The 19206-nt window shown below is 40.9% G+C and overlaps 1 protein-coding gene across 10 annotated transcripts in view; it reads left to right on the top strand.

Annotated features, from left to right (window-relative positions):
• The window catches only part of PPFIBP1 (PPFIA binding protein 1), a 168071-nt gene that overhangs the window by 112177 nt on the left and 36688 nt on the right, over window positions 1-19206 (top strand). For all 10 annotated transcript variants that reach the window (XM_070410505.1, XM_070410510.1, XM_070410509.1 and 7 more), the window contains 4 exons: window positions 4496-4701; window positions 12224-12310; window positions 13897-14010; window positions 14882-15013. In XM_070410505.1, the coding sequence (XP_070266606.1) occupies window positions 4496-4701; window positions 12224-12310; window positions 13897-14010; window positions 14882-15013 (539 nt within the window). The remainder of the gene's footprint in view (window positions 1-4495; window positions 4702-12223; window positions 12311-13896; window positions 14011-14881; window positions 15014-19206) is intronic.

Here is a 19206-nt window from a genome sequence, read left to right as displayed (position 1 = left end):
TGGGTGGGTGTTTTTTGCTACCTTCACTTCCAGATCACTTATTTGATCCTCTGCTCCACCTAATCTGCTGTTGATTCCTTCTAGTGAATTCTTCATTTCTGACTGGTTCTTTTTTATGGTTTCTATGTTCTTTTTTATGCTTACTCTCTTTGTAGAAGTTTTCACTAAGTTCCTTGAGCATCCTTAAAACCAGTGTTTTAAACTCTGTATGTGGTAGATTGCTTGCCTCTATTTCATTTAGTTCTTTTTCTGAAGACTTCCCTTGTTCTTTTCTTTGGGACATGTTTCTTAGTCTCCCCATTTTGGCTGTCTCTTTGTGTTTGTTTCTATGTATTATATACATCTGCTACATCTTCCAGTCTTCGTGGTATGGCCTTATGTAGTATGTGTTCTGTGGGGTCAAATTGCACAGTCTCCCTTATCACCTGAGCCAGGTGTTCCAGGAATATCCCTTGTGTGGGTTGTATGTGCCTTCCTGTTGTAGTTGAGACTTAATTGCCATTGAGACTTCAGTAGGTGCAATTGACTCTCAGGTTTACTGGCAGGAAGATTGGCCACTACCACAGTATACATGCTGCTGTGCAGTGTTGATCCCAGGGAGTGGGATTTGCCCTAGTGGCATCTAATGCCTGCTGACTGCTCTTTGGGCATGCTACCTGTGCAGCTAATCTGGTAGTGCTCCATTATGGTCTGAAGCTAGCCACTGGGTGTGCTCTGTGTTTGTTCCAAGGCTTCTTGTGAGGGTCTCCAGTGCAGGTCAATGTTAGACACTGCCTGTAATTGGTCCGGGGCTACCTGTGGTTGGTGGCTGTCTGTATTGGATCTGGATGTACATGCAAGATGTCACACTGTGAACCAAGACCAGCTGCCACCAGTATTGGGTCTAGGGCAGGTCAGCAAAAGGTCCAAGGCACCCTGAGACCTGCAGCTGCCTGCCAGCTACCTTTAAGGCTCAGCGGCTGAAAGAACTTTCAGTGATATGTAAGTTTGGTGAGGCAGGGTCTCAGGGAGTCACCAGGGTGGGGCCAGTGGTGTGTTCTCCAAGGCAATACAGATTCATATTTGGCCCCAGTGCTGACCATGAGGACACTCAGCAAAAGTCTCACTGGGGCTAGCCACCATCTGCCTGAGGCCTGTGGGGGGTGGGAGTGGGGCCAAAGTCTAATACAGATTCAGATTTGGCCAAGTGAGGGGAGGACTCAACACAGGGACAATGGTAGCTGTCCTTCAGCCCTTTCCCTAAAACCACACAACTCACTTTCTCTCTGTATGTCTCTGGCACCCCTGGAGCGTGATAAGAATTCCTTGAGAGTTTTTAAAGAAAGACTGCCATGCGGACTCAGGGTGATTGCTGTTGAAAAAGCCTCAGGGCTTGTGCAAGTTGGGCAGGGCAAGGTCTCAGGGAGTTGTCAGGGTGGAACGAGTGGACTTCACCAGGTTAATGCAGATGCAGATCTGGCCTCATGGGAGGAGGACTCAACACAGGGACAGTGGCGGCAGTGCCACACAACTCAGTTTCTCCCTGTATGTCTTTGGAGGCCCTCCAAGCTGCTGTCTCTCCACCAGAGCCCAAGGTGAGTGCCTGCCAGCAAGAATTTTTTTGCATGGGTGGGCCCTTTAAGAAGATGCCTGTGTTTCTAACACCCTTCCGTCTCACCCAGTTGTTAAGTGGGCTCCTCTTCCCAGCACTGGTGTTTCATGCTGGGAAGCCTGGTGTGGAGCTGAGACCCCTCCCTCCTCAGGGAGTACCTCTGCAGCTGAAATATCACTCTGGATTTTCAACCGCTGCCTGTGGGTGTCCAACCAGCCTGTTCCACATCTCCGCCCCTCCTATCAGTCTCAATGTGGTTGCTTCTTTATATCCTTTAGTGATAGGGCTTCCTTTCAGCAGGTTTTCAGGTGGTTGTCCAGGTTGGTTGTTCTATAATTTCGTTGTAATTTTATGTGGTCATGGGAGGAGGTGAGTGCGCTGTCCACCTACCTACCATTGTGTTGATTGGAACTCCTCCTGGGTTAGTATTATGTTTAGGTTAGAATTTGGTTCAGGGTTTAGGTTAGGTATGTTAGGTTTAGAGTTAGATTTAAGATAAGGGTTAGTTTTAGTGTTCATGGTGAGTTCAGTACAGTGGGGCCTTGACTTATGAGTGTCCTGACTAACGAGTTTTTTGAGGTACCAGCTGTCTCTGGGCCGATTTTTTGCATTGAGTTGATAGAGTAATTTGAGTTAACGAGCTCCTTAATGAGTTCCTCGAATTAAACTCATAAGTCAAGGCCCCACTGTGTTAGGTTTAGGGTTAGCTTTAAATTTTGGGTCATAGGTTGGGTTGATGTTAGGATTAGGGTTAGGCTTAGGTTTAAAGGTAGGGTTAGGATTACAGTTTAGTTTAGAATTAGGTTAAGGTTAAGGTAAAATGTTTGTGTTTATTTCAGTATTATGGTTAGGGGGAGGATTTATGTTAGGAGTGGGGGACCTCAGCAACTGAGATATCCCTCCAGATTCTTAATCTCCACATGTGTGGAGGTAAGTACAGCAGATACCTACTCTGCCATCTTGACCGGACCCCCTTTCCAGAAGTATTCTTTTATTTTTTTAATATATTTTAGTGATTTTTTACAGAGAGTAAGGGAGAGGGATAGAGAGTTAGAAACACTGATGAGAGAGAAACATCGATCAGTTGCCTCTTGCACACTCCCTCCTGGGTATGTGCCTGCCACCAAGGTACATGCCCTTGACCGGAATCAAACCTGAGACCCATGAGTCCACAGGCCAACGCTCTATCCAATGAGCCAAACCAGTCAGGGCCAGAAGTATTCTTAAATTTTACTTTAAGATGTTAGCATCTTGGGATTCTGATCAATGTTCCTGGTAGTCTGTGGACCACACTTTGAAGGATACTGCTCTTCCCAGTATCCATGAGTGTTCTGATCTGTTTTCTTGAATTTAACACTCACTTTTCACCAGTGACTCACATCTACTTACTTTCCCAATTCTTCTGTTATGCTTCATGTCTCTCTCTCTCTTACTGCCAGTAAGGTATTTCCCCTGAAATATCCCATAGACACATCAATGTCATTATTTTTTTAAAAAATTGAGCTCAGAAACCTCTCTAGTAGTCTTTGGCTAATTCCATAGCCCTTCATCTCAGCTTTACAAGGTTCCTGTGGAAATTGATAAGAGAGGGTTATGTGAAGCATTTAGCACTGTGCTTAGCGTATCGATGTCAACCACTGTTATAGTTTGGCAGATTTGAGTCCAGATCATCTGTCCAGTATTAGGAGGCTCAGTGGAATGGACTAGTAGAGACTCTCCCTCGTTGTTAGAATTGATCAAGCCAGACAGCCAACTGGAAAGACAGCTAACACGTTGGCTCTCAAGGATCATCCAGTTGTAAGATTTCCAGATTTATGAGGTGATGACCTAAATATTGTAATTATTGATATTTAAGTGTGAAGTTTGTATTTATATTTGACAGTATGTTTATTTAACAGACTAGAACATAAAAATTAAAGAGATGAAGAGGTCTATACGAGTGCTTTCAGAATGGGGTGTGGGTCAGATGTGTGGGTTTAAATAGCAGAATGTTTTTCTCTTATAAGTAATTGAAAACAAGAATGGCTGTAAAATTATTTTTTAAAGCTAATTTTAGCAAGAGCATTTGATGTGAGGCTGCAAACAAAATCATGGCGGAATTGTTGCTACACACTTGCTCACACATCCACATACAAATAAATATACATGTAATTCATTGCACTTCTTCAGAGATTAAGTTCTGGCAAATTACCTGGGAGCTGGCTCTCTTCCTTTGAAATTATGCCACGCAATTTCCACCTCAGCGTGTAGCTTATTTCTAGGAAATGAAATCCTTTATGGTCCCTAAAATTCATTCGTGTTTTTTGTAATACATGGCTCCACTCGAACTGATCTGCTACCTTCTTAACCCCTGTGTCTGTGAGGTTAGCACCTCTTACACCGAATCCCACCATGCTCTTACTGTACCACACAGTTGGTGGCCCACCTGTTAGATATTTGACCATTGATATTCACCATCAGTTATATGGTTTTGATTTTTGCACCAAATAACTATGCCTTTGAGAGATTTACATGATCAAATTATCTCTTCCTTCTTTTTTTTTTTTTCCTTTTTACTGAATTTATTGGGGTGACACTGGTTAACAAAATTATACAGGTGTCAGGTGCACAATTCTACAACACATTATCTGTACACCATGCTGTGTGTCCACCACCCCAAGTCAAGTTTCTGTCCATCACCATTTATCACCCCAATACCCCTCTCCACTTCTCACCTTCCCCTGGCAATCACCACACTGTTGTTTGTATCCATGAGGTTTCTTTTCTTTTCTTTTCTTTTTGCTCAATCCCTCCATACGTCCCCCCACCCCCAGTGACTGGACTGCTGGATTTGCTTGCCACCTTCAGCTTTGGTGTCTTATCTAATATAAATCTTGTGGCTTTCTTTGATTTTTTTAAACCTAGGTTCTAAGGCCCTGGAATATTCCAATGGGATTTTTGATTGCCAGTCCCCCACCTCCCCGTTCATGGGAAGCTTGCGAGCCCTGCACCTGGTGGAAGACCTGCGTGGACTGTTAGAGATGATGGAAACAGATGAGAAGGAAGGCCTGAGATGTCAGATCCCAGATTCAACCGCAGAAACGCTCATCGAATGGCTTCAGAGTCAAATGGTAGATTCCTTCATGTTGCACCTCCCATGCTCTGAATCTTTTGTTGCTTATTCCGAAATTTAGAACATAGAATAGCCAATTAGAGCAAGAAGAAAAGATATATAGGGCAGCACAAGTTTTCCCTAAAGAGCTCCCAGTTCCCTTTTGACTCTAAGGATTATTTTTACAAAGGGCTCTTTATGTACATTTCTTGGGGGCCCAGCAAGTCACCTGATGATTCTCATAAAAGTGCACTAGCCTTTAGATTGTGACCGAATGACCTACTGTGGCTTCGAGCAAATAGTCCTATAAGAGAAGGGACCTTGCACATCATAGATGCTTAGCAGTACTATTGGGCGGTTCACTGTGAAAGGACCCAGTGGCAATTCTAAATAGGCAGACTCTCAAAGAGCAAGAGGTTTGTAGCAGTCTTTGATATGAAGTGCCATCTAGTGGCTTGTGGTGGTCATTTCAATTCCAGGGTACAAGTTACTAGTAAGCTACGTTGTTGGGCTTTTAAATGATATTCGTATTCACTGAACAGTGAGGACTCTTTCTTGACATCCTTCTCAAAAATTGATAACATGGCCCATCTGCTCTTTCCCTGAACACAATGGTAGATACCATGGTTTTAATATGCATCAAATACATAAAATCTAAAGGATATCACAAACACAGATTCAAGGGAAAAGACGGGAAGGGTGTTATTTTGTAAGTATTTAAAGAATACTCAGTTTTCAGGAATTTACATTAATGTGCTTATGGGTTAATTGTGTTAGTATAAAAGCTAATGATCATTGTATGAAAGAATTGAGATATATTTTTGGTTCTGTTTGCTGTTACCTCAATACTACATCCTGCAGCTAAACCATGTTCACATGATGTGACACAAATACTCGTGTCCCCAGCCAGTCCCATGACGAGTGTTCTCATGTTCCCAGCCAACATGCCTCCCATTTCTGACAGTTTTTAAGTGGTGGTGCAGCTACACAAACTTGACAGTTGGAGATATTTTATTTTTTTTACAATACATGATACCTTATTATTATACTTTTTTCTTTTTGGTTAATCCTCACCCGAGGATATTTTTCCATTGAGCTTTTTTAGAAAGCATGGAAGAGAGAGGGAAAGACAGAGAGAGACATCGATGTGAGAGAAACACATTGATTGGTTGCTTCCTGCACGCGTCCCGACCAGGGCCCAGGCCGGGGAAAAGCCTGCAACCAAGGTATGTGCCCTTGACCGGACTCAAACCTGGGACTCTTCAGTCCTTAGGCCGACACTCTATCCACTGAGCCAAACCAGCTAGAGCCTTATTATTATACTTTATTATTTGCTCTGCAAGTTTCTTCTCTATAGATTGAAGTATCCAGGTTTTCTGATTTTGTTGGGGAATTGCTTCATGCTCTGAAATTAGATGTTTTTTTTAGCTGGTCCCTAGGCTATTTCTTCTTCCTCTCTCACCCCCTTTTTACTCCACATTTTTCTGATAATTCATCACCTAATGGGAAAGGAATTTACTATTGGCAGCAGAACATATTCCTGGCTCACATCCAGAGGCTGCCGATGGCAGCCATAGCTCAAGGGTACCTGCGATTGAATTTTTAACTTGTGTTCAAAAACAAGTGTTGTCTAAAACAAACTTGTATGCCCCAAAACATTTCCATTCACACGTGCTCCATCTGTTCTGTTAAAGTCTTTCTGGAAAAGAGTAAAAAGGATAATGATGATATCTGAATATAAATCAGATCGTGTCCTTCACTTCTTTCTCAGAAACTTCCCAGTGGTCGTCACTTCGCACTCAGAGGAAAAGCCAGATGCTAACTCTGGATTGCAAGGCCTTCTAGGCATTGCTCCTCATTATTCTTTGACCTTAAGTGTCATTATACTTCTCTTTCACTTCACTCTAGGCACACTGGCTCCTTCACTGATTCTCAAATAGTCTCACTGGTTCTGAGACGCACTGGGCAAACTGGCCTCAGGGCCTTTGCACTAGCTGTTCACTCTGCCGGGAAAGCTCTTTCCCCAGATATCTGTATGGTTAGTTTTCTCATAGTCTCTGATATTGAAAGTTGTGTTCTTGGTGAGGCCTTCCCTGGACAGCCTATCTAAAATTTTACATATTTATTCCTGTTATTACATCTCTCTGCTTTTTATTTTCTTAGCACTTACCACTTTCTTACATACTATGGATTTGCCATGTTTATATCATTTATTTTCGGTCTATCCAACTGGAATGTAAATATCAAGAATCTGAGAATTTTGCCTTGGAACTAGGTTACAAATTACTCATACATAGTTCACTTTTTAAAAAAGTATATATTTTTATTGATTTCAGAGAGGAAGGGAGAGGGAGAGAGAGATAGAAACATCAATGATAACAGAGATTCATTGATCGGCTGCCTCCTGCACACCCCCCACTGGGGATCCAGCTGTGACCTCCTGGTTTATAGGTCAATGCTCAACCTTTGAGCCACACTGGCTGAGCCATAGTTCACTTTTTTGACAAAAGAGTACAGGCATTTGTCAGACTGTGAAGAAGTTTCCATAATAATTTAGAAAAATTTATTAACACTCATTACATAATTAAGATTTAATGATGACCAACTTGACAGTCCATTACTTAAGGCTGATACTAATGTTCTCATTAATGCAACTGGGTATTTCTAGTTCTTATTATTATTTTGCCTGGGCCAGAGCGATCCCCTGGTTTACTGTAGGATGCAGGCCCATTTAATGGTTTTATAGGATCAGAAGCTGGATAAGAAAAAAGAAAATAGTAACACTAGCTGCCTGTTATAGTGAAGGGATAGTAAATCTACAAGAATGAGTTTGTGTTAATAGGGTGCCTATAGCTTTAACCTTCTAGGAATGAATAGGTATTTTTTACGATTTAAAAGTTTAACACAGATATTTAACAATGCTTTAGCAAACTCCAAGTCCAAGAGGGCAAATAGGAAAACATGTTTGTTTGAGCCAAGCAAGTGGTTTTTGCTTACTTTAGGTCTAATGTGATGAGTTGCCCTAGTGCCTTTTTTCAATAAATGAAGCTGAGAGTTTCCTGACCTGGATCAGGTCAAGAAATCCCCAAATTGTCTGGTTATTTGGCAGTTTTAGTTATGAGGCAATCTCAAAATCTGCAGAAAGTACAAAAATACAGTTTTCAAAAGAGCGAGTGAAAATGCTGATGGTAAGAACTTCAGACCAGGCATCATAACCTGTGAGATACGTAGAGTAAAAATGGGAGAAATGAAGAGTCCTTATTGCCCTGCCATCTTATTTCCTCTTTTGAACTGCATGAGAAATGTAGGAGGGGAAAATAAGCGGGCTGTATGCAAGACTGACCTAGTCGGAGGTGCTGTAGTACACAGGGACCCTCGCACTTGGAAGGGATGCTCCACTGGCCCCGAAAGGCAGCGTTGTTGCCCTGAGGTGATGATTTACAGCACCAGGGTAGAGCCTCACTGCCCTCCAGGAGAGGACGGGGGCAGAGCAGGGCTGCCCTCTGCCTGGGGCTTGATTTCCACCGTTGGTGTCCTGTCCTCTGACTCTTGTCAGCGGAGCATGAGATGCTTTATCGGGTTGGTCACAAATGAAATGTGACAGCAATATTCATGGTTGAAGGATTCAAATCTTACCTCAATTTCCCCTCCTAGTACAGTGTTTAGTGGAGAGCAGGCAATTAATGATTGCATGCAGTGGTGGAGATCTAGTACTGATTAGGACACGAGAGACCCTGGTGTTAGTTACTCCTTTTGGTAGCTAGAGATAATGTTTAATTAAAGGAGCTTCGGTGGATGGAGCCTTCCTTTTCCTCCCTTGATACTGAATTTTAAAAACTAGAATCATGAAATCAAGAGTGTATTGGTGTTGAGTACATGATTTTCTAACCAGTATGCTGTACATCTGCAATTAATACAGAATAATACTGAACGTAAACTGTAATTGAAAAAAAAAAAAACTTTAAAAGATAGCAAATGGAATGAAAGAATATATTCATAATAAAACTACACAGTGTTGACGTAAAAACTAGATAAAACCTCTATCTTACAGTACTGCATATAGTTCAGAGTGTAAGATTTAGAGTCAGACCACTACATGTGAAATCTGTGTACCTAATAGGGTTAGGAGGATGAGAAGAGATAATCTATGTAAACCATTTAGAACATTGGCCTGGGTTATTAAACTCTTAAGCACTTAAAAAAAAAAAAGTGTGCTGGCAGAGAGACACACATGTAGCCAGCTCTAGCCTAGTCCATTCAGTGTGATGCCTGCTGAAATGGAGATGCATCCAGATGCTGTAACTGGCACGTGAGTGAGCACGTAATGCGAGGAAGACTTCACACAGCAAGCCCCAGAGGAAGTGGACCATAAGGGAGGAGGAAAGAGGAAGAAAGGGTGGGAAATACGGTCCATGCAGAAGGGAGACAATCAGTGTGTGAGAGAGCATTCTGTGTTCGGGGAGGTTTTGAGTGGTCTGGTAGGTGGAGCACAGGAGTTGGAAAAAGAACAGAGGCAGCAGGGTATTTGCCTAATGGAATTTATCTCTCTCTAACATTTTTAAGGCAAAGGTAACGAAATTGGGAGAAATATAAATAAGGGTGTGACTAGGAGAGACCTTGACCTACTTGAGTAAGTCAACACAGTGTTTTAAAAGTATGTAACTAGTCCAGTGGTAGCGCTTAACTTTGGCTTAATGTTCCTATAGTGACTTTTCGTGTGTTTGTGTTTTTGGTTGTTTTTTTTTTAAAAATATTTTTATTGATTTCAGAGAGGAAGGGAAAGGGAGAGATAGAAACATCAGTGAGGAAAGAGAACCATTGATCGGCTCTCTACCAGGGACTGAGTCTGCAACTGGGATATGGGCCCTAACCAACTGGGAATTGAACCCTGACCTCCTGGTTCATAGGTCGACACTCAACCACTGAGCCACACCAGCCAGGCTAACTTTTCATGTTTTTTTTTTTTTAAACTAATATCCTCCTGGGCATTATGAGCGCTTGTAAATATTAATACAGTGTTGAGAAACGTGAGCATTCTCATTGTGAGCCAATTTTTAGTATTTGTTGTTCTCTTAGGATAATTCTGTAGGACTGGTTTTGGAACATTTTCTATTTCCATATCATATGCAGTAGCTTCATAAAACACTTCTAGAACTTGCTATGAAATACTTGTAATCGTGCTGTAATTTTCTTCAGGCAGAAGGAAGACGACTTTGGCTTTGTACCCTCCCTGAGCAGAAAGCTTTTTTCCCTACTTAATTAAATGTATTTATTTATAAAACATTGCCTGTGTGGGAATCGAAAAGCAGGTGCCTGATAATATCCTTAATTAAAATGAGGGTGTAAAGCTGTGGCGGGCCCATCTCAGCACTTGCTTAGATGGAGAACATGCATTATGCATCCTGGCTTTTTTCCAAAAAGCTGTCCTCGGGAAGCTACATAAATTTCACTTCATGGTAGTCCCCAGGGATGGAAGTCGTCCAGGCCCCTCCATCAGGCTCCTCGTAATACTTGTCACTTAATTCTGGGCACTTCAGTTTACAACATGAACAGAATTATGCTGAGGTGATGGTGCAGGTATGTGACCAAGCAGCTGATGTTAAATTAAACATTTTATTCATTCTAAATATACATCGCACACTTACTAAATTTGTTTCTGATTTTTTGTGTGTGGCCTCATGGGAAGTGTATCCAGTGTGCATAGTTTTTAGAAGAAATATCCTAAAATTTTCTTTTTTGTTAAAGCTCCTTTTTGTGTTGTTTTTTTTTTTTTTCAACCTATAACTTGAGTCATTCCCAGAATTTATACTGGAAACTGCATGACTACCAGTTAATTCTGGAAAAATAATGAATGTCACATCAGATAGGAGCTGGGTGGTAAGGAGGTACAGTTTATATCTACTCTGGTTGTAACTCGGAAGTTGTTATTTGCTGTTTTGATTGAACTCTGGATGGCTTCGTCTAACCATTTTGGACTCCACTGGCTTTTATTTCTGTTGTATTTGAAAGAGGAACCAGGACATTCTATTGGGATTACATATTATATGGCTGTGAACTGTGTAAGTGAGATAACAAGGGACATAGCACATACACGACTATGTTTCAAAATGACATTTTTATGTTGTCTGCTCTCTGTCAGCCTTTTCATGTGTTTCCGTAAAGCCTTGCATCTGTAAGATGATTGAGGGAAAAAACCTCACTTGCTCTCCCAATCCGTACTTTAGCATGTAGACCATGCAGGAATACGCCCAGGTCTGATAAAGAGCTCGGGGAGGGCCCTAGCCTGTTTGGCTCAGTGGATAGAGTGTCAGCCTACGGACTGAAGGGTCCCAGGTTTGATTCCGGCCAAGGGCACATGCCTGGGTTGCGGGCTCCGTCCCCAGTGTGGGGCAGGCAGGAGGCAGCCAATCAGTTTCTATCTCTCTCTCCCTCTCTTTTTCTCTCTGAAATCAATAAAAATATATTTTAAAAAAAAGTGGCGGGAGGGGTTTGCAGGGAGAAAAAAGAGTGAGCATTGGTCTAAGCCAGTGGTTCTCCACCTTCTGGCCCTTTAAATACAGTTAGTTCCTCATGTTGTGACCCAACCATAAAAGTATTTTCGTTGCTACTTCATAACTGTAATGTTGCTGCTGTTATGAATCATAACGTAAATATCTGATATGAGGATGGTCTTAGGCGACCCCTGTGAAAGGGTCGTTCGACCGCCAAAGGGGTTGCGACCCACGGGTTGAGAACTGCTGGCCCTGGGCCAGGTGCTATGGAGGTTACAACATGATGCCTTGTATAGTAGGCTCTGCCCTGGAGCTTGCATAGCGTTATATGAACAAGCAAGCTCACGAGAAGTTAGGGAATTCAGGAAGGAAAATGCTAAATCTCCAGTGAGCTCGGCTGGTCAGGGCTGTTGGGGACAGGGGGGTGTGGGGCGGGGGGGTGTGGTGGTGTCTTACATACTGAGAGTTTAGGTTTTGGGGGAGAGAGAAAGGCTTCAAAGAGGAAGGAGAGGTTTGCCCTGTGATTTGGAGACTTGAGTAGCAGGAGGAAGCCTGTAAGTTACCCCTGTTGTCTCCCATTTAAGGGGAGGCATGTGCAGTCCTGCATTTGGGACTTAGGCGGGAGAAGGGAGGAAGGAGAGGGCATCCCAGGTCACTCCCACTGTCTCCACTCAGAATCATGGCATTGAGCATTCGGGGGAAATAGAAGTTTGATGCCCGACCACACACTCGCAAAGCTTCGTGTGCCCCAGGTGTGCCCCCACTTGACAGTGAATGTTCCTTTTAGCCACTGTTCCTTTTAGATCATTATTTTCTGCTTGATGAGAAGTTGTGTGGTTTGGTAAAAACATGCCTAATGTGCCTATCTTACCCATTTTGAGGTCAATGAACCAAGTTTTATTCTTGTATTTTGTATTCATGGCTGTCAATCACAGCTGTGCTAAATTCAGTTCAGGTTCCTTGAATTAAAGACAGATGCAAAGTTTTTATTTACCCACAGCGGTGCAAATGGAAAGAGGGCCAGACTCACCCTAGTTACTTCCTTTTCAGACAAATGGACACCTACCCGGGAACGGAGATGTGTACCAAGAAAGGCTAGCGCGGTTGGAAAATGATAAAGAATCCCTCGTCCTTCAGGCAAGTGATTTTTTTAAATGCTGTTCGTTCCTCATGACATATTTACAAAGACATTTAAAACTGGGATGGCAAATTCAGGCGCGTACAGGAGCCAGATTGCTAAGAGACCTACTGGTAAATGCTGCAGGCCATCTGTGCTCAGTAGGGAGCGGTGAGGACTGTGACAGAACCAGGGTGTGCATACCCTGTCTAGCATGAGCAGCCCTTAATCCAACTCACCCTTCCAGGGCCAGTCTGATGACCAGCACAGTCATCTGATCTGATTTTTTAATATATACTAGAAATTCTGGTTTGATACTATATATATATATGTATATATATATATATACACACACACACATATATACTGTATATACATAACATGGACTCTGAATAAGTACTTCTGAGTATATATTTAATATTTATATATTTATATATATTTAATATTTCCGTTTTAAAAAATGATACCATGGGCCAAACAAAGTGAGTGGTAAAGTCCTATTTGTAGGCTAAATTAGAGTTTTCTTGTTCAGAATGTTATTTTTTCCATATATATATATATATATATATATATTATTAAAGTATAGTTGACATACAATATTATATTAGTGTCAGGTGTACAACGTAATGATTCAATATTTATAGACTTGTGAAGTGATCACTATGATGTCTAGTAACCATCTGTTACCGTACAGTGTTATTACTGTATCACTGACTATATTCCCTGTGCTGTACATTTGAAGACCGTGATTTATCTGTTTTATAACGAAAAATTGTAATCCCCTTCACCTTTTCACTCATCCCCTTAACCTTTTTCCCCTCTGGCAACTATGAGTTTGTTCTTTGTACCTATGAGTTTGTTCCTGTTTTGTTTTTATAGATTCTACATATAAGTGAAATCAAATTGTATTTTGTCTTTCTCTGACTTACCTCGCTTGGTATAATACCCTCTAAGTCCATCCATGTTGTTTTACATAGTTGACAAATACTTTTACCAGCCTAGTGTGTTTACTAGGTTGGTGCTCATTGGGGGGAAACGGTGAGTTTGCAGTAAGCACTGAGGATGTAGGACTAACCCGGTGGCTCCTCAGGGGCCTTAGAGTTCATCCTGGCTTTGAAGACATGTGTGGATAATGTGATCATGAAAGATCTCATGGAATTTGAATTCTCTGGTTTATTTTCTTTATTCCTCCTGAAGTATCAAACTTGAATAGTCCTTGATAACACTCCTCCAAAAGTTAACTCCATTTTCTCACTTAATCTCTAATACTACCTCCTACCCTCAGCTCACCCCAGCACCCCTAAATGCTAATCTGTGTGCGTGCTCCCTCTCATAAATGGTTGAAATGGTTTTAACCTACAAAGCACTGTACACCCCCAGTGAGCCCCACCTTTCTTAAGTATTGAATAGGAGTCCTCAGGTCAACAAGCACCACATATAGAGGAGTGTGAAGGGCTGCTGTCTTATTAATTCTCGGGTCCCCCCTCCCCTTTACATCCAAATGGGTGGTGACAGCATTCCAGTTTTTGTTCTATTTAGAGAAATACAGTTTGCAGTGGGACCCAAATTCTTCCTAATCCATTGAGATGTTTTGCTCTAAATACAGGTAAGTGTGTTGACAGACCAGGTGGAGGCTCAGGGAGAGAAGATTCGAGATTTGGAGTTTTGTCTTGAAGAGCACAGAGAGAAGTTGAACGCCACAGAGGAAATGCTGCAGCAGGTGCGTACGAAGCTGGCCCCCAGCGGGATTTTCCTGCTGAACTGTTTGCGATGTTCCATTGTTGTGTTTGCTCTGATGGAGCAGTACATTTCGTAGTTCACTTACACTGGCATATTTTAAGTAAAAACCTAGGGTAGCAGGCTCTCAAAATACATACACACAATAAAAATGTGCTCATGTAACTAGAATCTGAAATGAAATATTACTAGAATTACAGGTAATTTTAATTATCTTCCTTATGCTTTCATATGGTTTCCTAACTCCCAACCATGAGCATATTTATGTGATTAAGAAAAAAGATAAATACCACATATGACCTTTATTAGAAAAAATTTGTACCCAGACATACATGATGCTCATATATGAGAGGACCTATAACATCATGGTTAGAATACACACTGGAGCAAGGCTGCTTAGTTTTGAGTCCCTGCTCTGCCATTTCCATGCTGTGTGACTTTTGGCAAATTTTTAACCTCTCTGTTCCTCAGCTTCCTCATCTGTTGAGTTCCTCATCATGCATTATCCTCATGACCTTCTACCTCATAAGGTTGTTCTGAGGCTCAGACCACAAAGCACATGTCAGAACAGTGCCTAGCACATGGCACACATAACATCATCATCATCATCAGTGTTATCAGGCTTCATACTGTATATAAGGTTTATATATGTGTGTATCTACGTAATTTATCTCCCCAATAAGCAGACGTGTTTAGTGCTGCTCAATGAAAGTTAACTAAATTGTATCTATTTAGTAATTACTCATCAAATCCTCCATTTGACAGTTACTGCTTTGCAGGCAAAAGTGAGACACGTCCACATGTGGCTGCTTGTAATGAAACAACTTTTGAATGTATCTCTTAAATTCTAATAGGAGCTTCTGAGTAGGACATCCTTGGAAACTCAGAAGTTGGATTTGATGGCTGAGATATCTAACTTGAAGTTAAAGCTGACGGCTGTCGAGAAAGACAGATTGGATTATGAAGACAGGTTCAGAGACACAGAGGTAAGCAGCACCCTCTCTCTTTACGTACATATACATACAAGTGTGTACATATACATACATATGTGTATATATGTCTATATCACACACATATTCCTAGAGCAAGTTGAAATTCCTTGGAGGTGTGAGGGAGAGGCAGTTAATTACATGTGCCCTCATTCATCTACGTTGCTTTTCTTTTTTTAATCTTAATTGTTGAAGGTATTACATATGTCCCTTTTTCCTCTCATTGTCCTCTCCCCTCCTTCCCCCCCCCCCCCCGCCCCCCCACACCCCCGAAAACCTTCACCACCCACTGCCTGTGTGTCCTTGGGTTATGCATATACGCATGTGAGTTCATTGGTGGATCCATCTATGCTTCTTTTTTTTTTTTTTTTAATATATTTTATTGATTTTTTACAGAGAGGAAGGGAGAGGGATAGAGAGTTAGAAACATCGATGAGAGAGAAACATCGATCAGCTGCCTCCTGCACATCCCCCACTGGGGATGTGCCGGCAACCAAGGTACATGCCCTTGACCAGAATCGAACCTGGGACCCTTCAGTCCGTAGGCCGATGCTCCATCCACTGAGCCAAACCAGTCAGGGCCATCTATGCTTCTTTTTAAGAATAATCCTTAATTAAGTTGACTTTTTATCATTAAATGCTAATGGCAGTTTTTATTTTCAGACATTTTAAAACACATATTGTTACTGATTTCAGAGAGGAAGGGAGAGGGAAAGAGACAGAGAAACATCAATGATGAGAGAGAATCATTGGTCGGCTGCCTCCTGCTCGCCCCACACTGGAGATCGAGCCCGCATCCCAGGCATGTGCCCTGACTGGGAATGGAACCATGACCTCCTGGTTCATAGGTTAACCCTCAGCCACTGAACCACGCTGGCCGCGCTGTTTTGAGACTTTTGATATGAAATAGTAATCCTTTCATTAGCCTTTAGAAGTACTTTTAACTTTAGGCTTTCGGGGCTTGTATCTTTCTGTTTGTCCATTCTCTGTCCATTTGTACCGGTTTTCTTCATTGTGGAAATTATGGGTTTAAGAAGTGCATGATTTTACTGTTTATTTAGCTATTATTTAGGCACACTGATTGATTATTATATAATAAGATTTTTAAGTGTAGATATAGAAGACATGCTTTCATTATATAAGCATAAAAATCACAGCTCTTTAGAGGTCATTTAATTTGGCCTTCTGCTTTTGGTCTATTCCACACATAAATCATTCCTGTGAAGTAAAGTTCACTATTCTTTTGTGAAATTCAGGGTAGATTTTACTACTTGAAGTACCCGTTTTTGTGGCCAAACATACTCATTTGTGCCATTTTATTGTTAATCCAGGTCTTCTAATTTATTTATTTGCTTATTGCTTTGTTGGGGAGGAAGGCATATCCATTTGAAATTTATTAATTTGAAAAGAAATATTAAAGGCTGTGGAAAGTCCTCTGCTAGGGCCAGCTCTTCTTTTTCCTCTATTTTGTTTCCTCAGTTGGGGTATGGAGAGATGTCATACCGGATTATTTAAAAGGGTGCCAAGGAGGAGAGAGGAGTAGAAATCATTTACTTCTTCCCCCTCCCCCATCTTCATTTTAAACATTTATTTCATACCAACTAAATGCTATCATGATATGATAGATTAATCACTGTATGAAAGCCCTTCATAGATTTGAATTGAATGAGTTTTGCTTCATTGCCTTTTTCAAAAGCAAAATGTTTGTCAAAGGTCTAACTAGGATGGGAAGTCTTGTCGCACGTATTACTTCCTCAGGAACAAAAGGAAATCCCTAACTTGGTGCATGTCTTATCCGTAGAGCTTTTTGTCAATCAGCTGTATGAGCATGTTTCTCATTTGATTGAGACTGGGGCTCTTAGAACTTAGGAAGTTACCCAATTTCTGTAACGTTGCTCTTTGTGCTTTTTTAAAAAAATAAACAGTTTTCCTTCTGCCATTCATAACACAGTAGTAGAATTCAGTCCGCAGGTGGCATGGCATGGAGCTAACCCTGCTGCAGGGGAAGAAGTGACACTGTTTGGGGATCGAGAGATGGCCTTCTGTGTTACACACACAGCGTTTAGGGGATGTCTTAACCTGTGTGACTGGGTAATTTGGATACGAAATGTTAACGAAACATCAGGACTAACTTGAAGTAGATGTTGTATGATTTTTTGGTAAGGACCCAGAGCAGTACTTACATCTCTTGAGTGTATCTGCATTTTTATAAAACTTTCCCCCTGTGCTGCATTCTCAATCGTGTGCGAAGTGATCCTGTCATCAACTTCCAGGAAACTCGATCCCTGAAAATTTTCAATAACTATTTAACACTATTGATAAAATGTAGGGTGAACATTCCCAGAGATTATGGGATGTTTGATAAACTTTGTTATATATGAATATAATTAATATAGTCTTCAAAATTAAAGCTGAATTGACTATACTCGTTTCCCTATTACTGTTCCCTTAATAAAAATAAAATGTTTCCCCGGCTGTTTCAGGAATCCAAAATTCTTTAACTTTGTCTTAGGAGTTTGGATTACTTGGGGATGAAGTTCTAAGAATATATTGGAGTGGGAAAGAAGTACAGGTACTTCCACAGACTGGGGGTAAAAGTCCTAAAACCTTGAAGATTGAGGATGTTACTGTCGCAGGAATTGCTGACAGATGGTTAACATCGTTCCACAGTGCCCCCTTCTGGTAACAGCACAGATGTCAGAAACTGAATTTTTGTGGAAGTCCAAAGGCGTTCTTTAGAAGGGAAAAGGGGAAGGTAACAGGGATTTTTTTCTTAAAAAGGACTGAACTTCTGGTAAGATATTAGTTGAAAATCATTTGTATATCACTTTCTAAAGTTTCATATTAAGGAGCTAATTTCAGATTTTCCAGCTTGAGTTATCATGGGAAGATATATGGCCAGTGTTGCCACAAAGGATAATTGGGTAGTTTTGTGTTTGTTTTCAATAGAAAAATGGTCTCAGTTTATAATTCAATTTTCTTCCATTGTTTCTTCTTCTTTTCAAATTGCTGACATTTCTAAATGAAGTGGTAAATGCATACAATACCTAACAGGAATTCAAAGCTGTTTCTTCACAATGAGAAAAGTGGGAAAATATATATTTTAAACAGACCAGATCGATGAGGGAATATCACTGAGAACTCATATTATGCAAGGATGATTGATAAATGGGAGATAATAAATGGGAGAAACTGACTTTTTTCTGAACTTGAATTCTGAGTTTATAGATTAGGAATCACAAACTAAAATGTTATTAAATGATGTCAAATAGTTCTTGACCTCATTCACAAAAGGAGAAAATAGACACCCTTTTATTGAAACATTGTATTAATAATATTCATAAGTAATTATTATATGATAATGCTGGGTAATACTTTTCCCCATTTTACAAGAAATGCTTTACAACAGGAACAATTTAAAAGCCTGTGAGTTTTCTGGAAAGTGTATTTGATTGTAGCATCCTTTTTCCTAGCCTTTGTGAGGTTATACTTAAAAGTTTAGAGTAATTCCTCATTAACTAAGTTTCCTTCTTATAGCATTGTTCTAATTTTTTTAAATTTGTTTTTATTGATTTCAGAGAGAGGAAGGAGAGGGAGAGAGAGATGGAAACATCTGTGAGAGAAAAACACCAATCAGGTGCCTCCTGCACACCCCCACTGGGGATCAAGCCCACAACCTGGGCCTGTGCCCTGACCAGGAATCAAACCTGTGGCCTCCTGGTGCATGGGACGATGCTCAGCCAACTGAGCCACAAAGGCTGGGCTATTTTTTTGTATGGCATTCTTGTATAATTCTGTTCTGTCATGCATGAATTTGTGGCTCAGGAATAAATGTCTCGTAAAAGAGAGGAACAAAAATACATTAACTATAGGCGGGGCCTTTGTGGCTTGTAGTAAAAAAAATAATCTCCTTCACATAGTATTTGAGCCCTTTTTTGGGGGGGGAAGGAAGAGTTGCTATTTAGCATTCTCATTTAATTGTCCTACTCTCTGGGCTCTGAACAAAAAAGTATATCAGTATTTCTCACGATATTTATCCAAATTTGACAAGCATATAAGTTTTTTATAAAGGTGGCAGTAGAAAAGGTATCTGATTATACTGTATTTGTATTATGAAAACATTAGGATTGCTATCTTTTTTATTTTCCAAATATAAAAATTCGTTATGACACTGAATATATTTTTAAATG

The sequence above is a fragment of the Myotis yumanensis genome, unplaced genomic scaffold (assembly GCF_028538775.1).
Source record: "Myotis yumanensis isolate MYYU_CA2020_CCGP unplaced genomic scaffold, mMyoYum1.0.hap1 SCAF_3, whole genome shotgun sequence".
NCBI classification, from domain to species: domain Eukaryota; kingdom Metazoa; phylum Chordata; class Mammalia; order Chiroptera; family Vespertilionidae; genus Myotis; species Myotis yumanensis.
The sequence above is the reverse complement of the archived record's forward strand: the minus strand, read 5'-3'. Positions and strand labels throughout refer to the sequence as shown.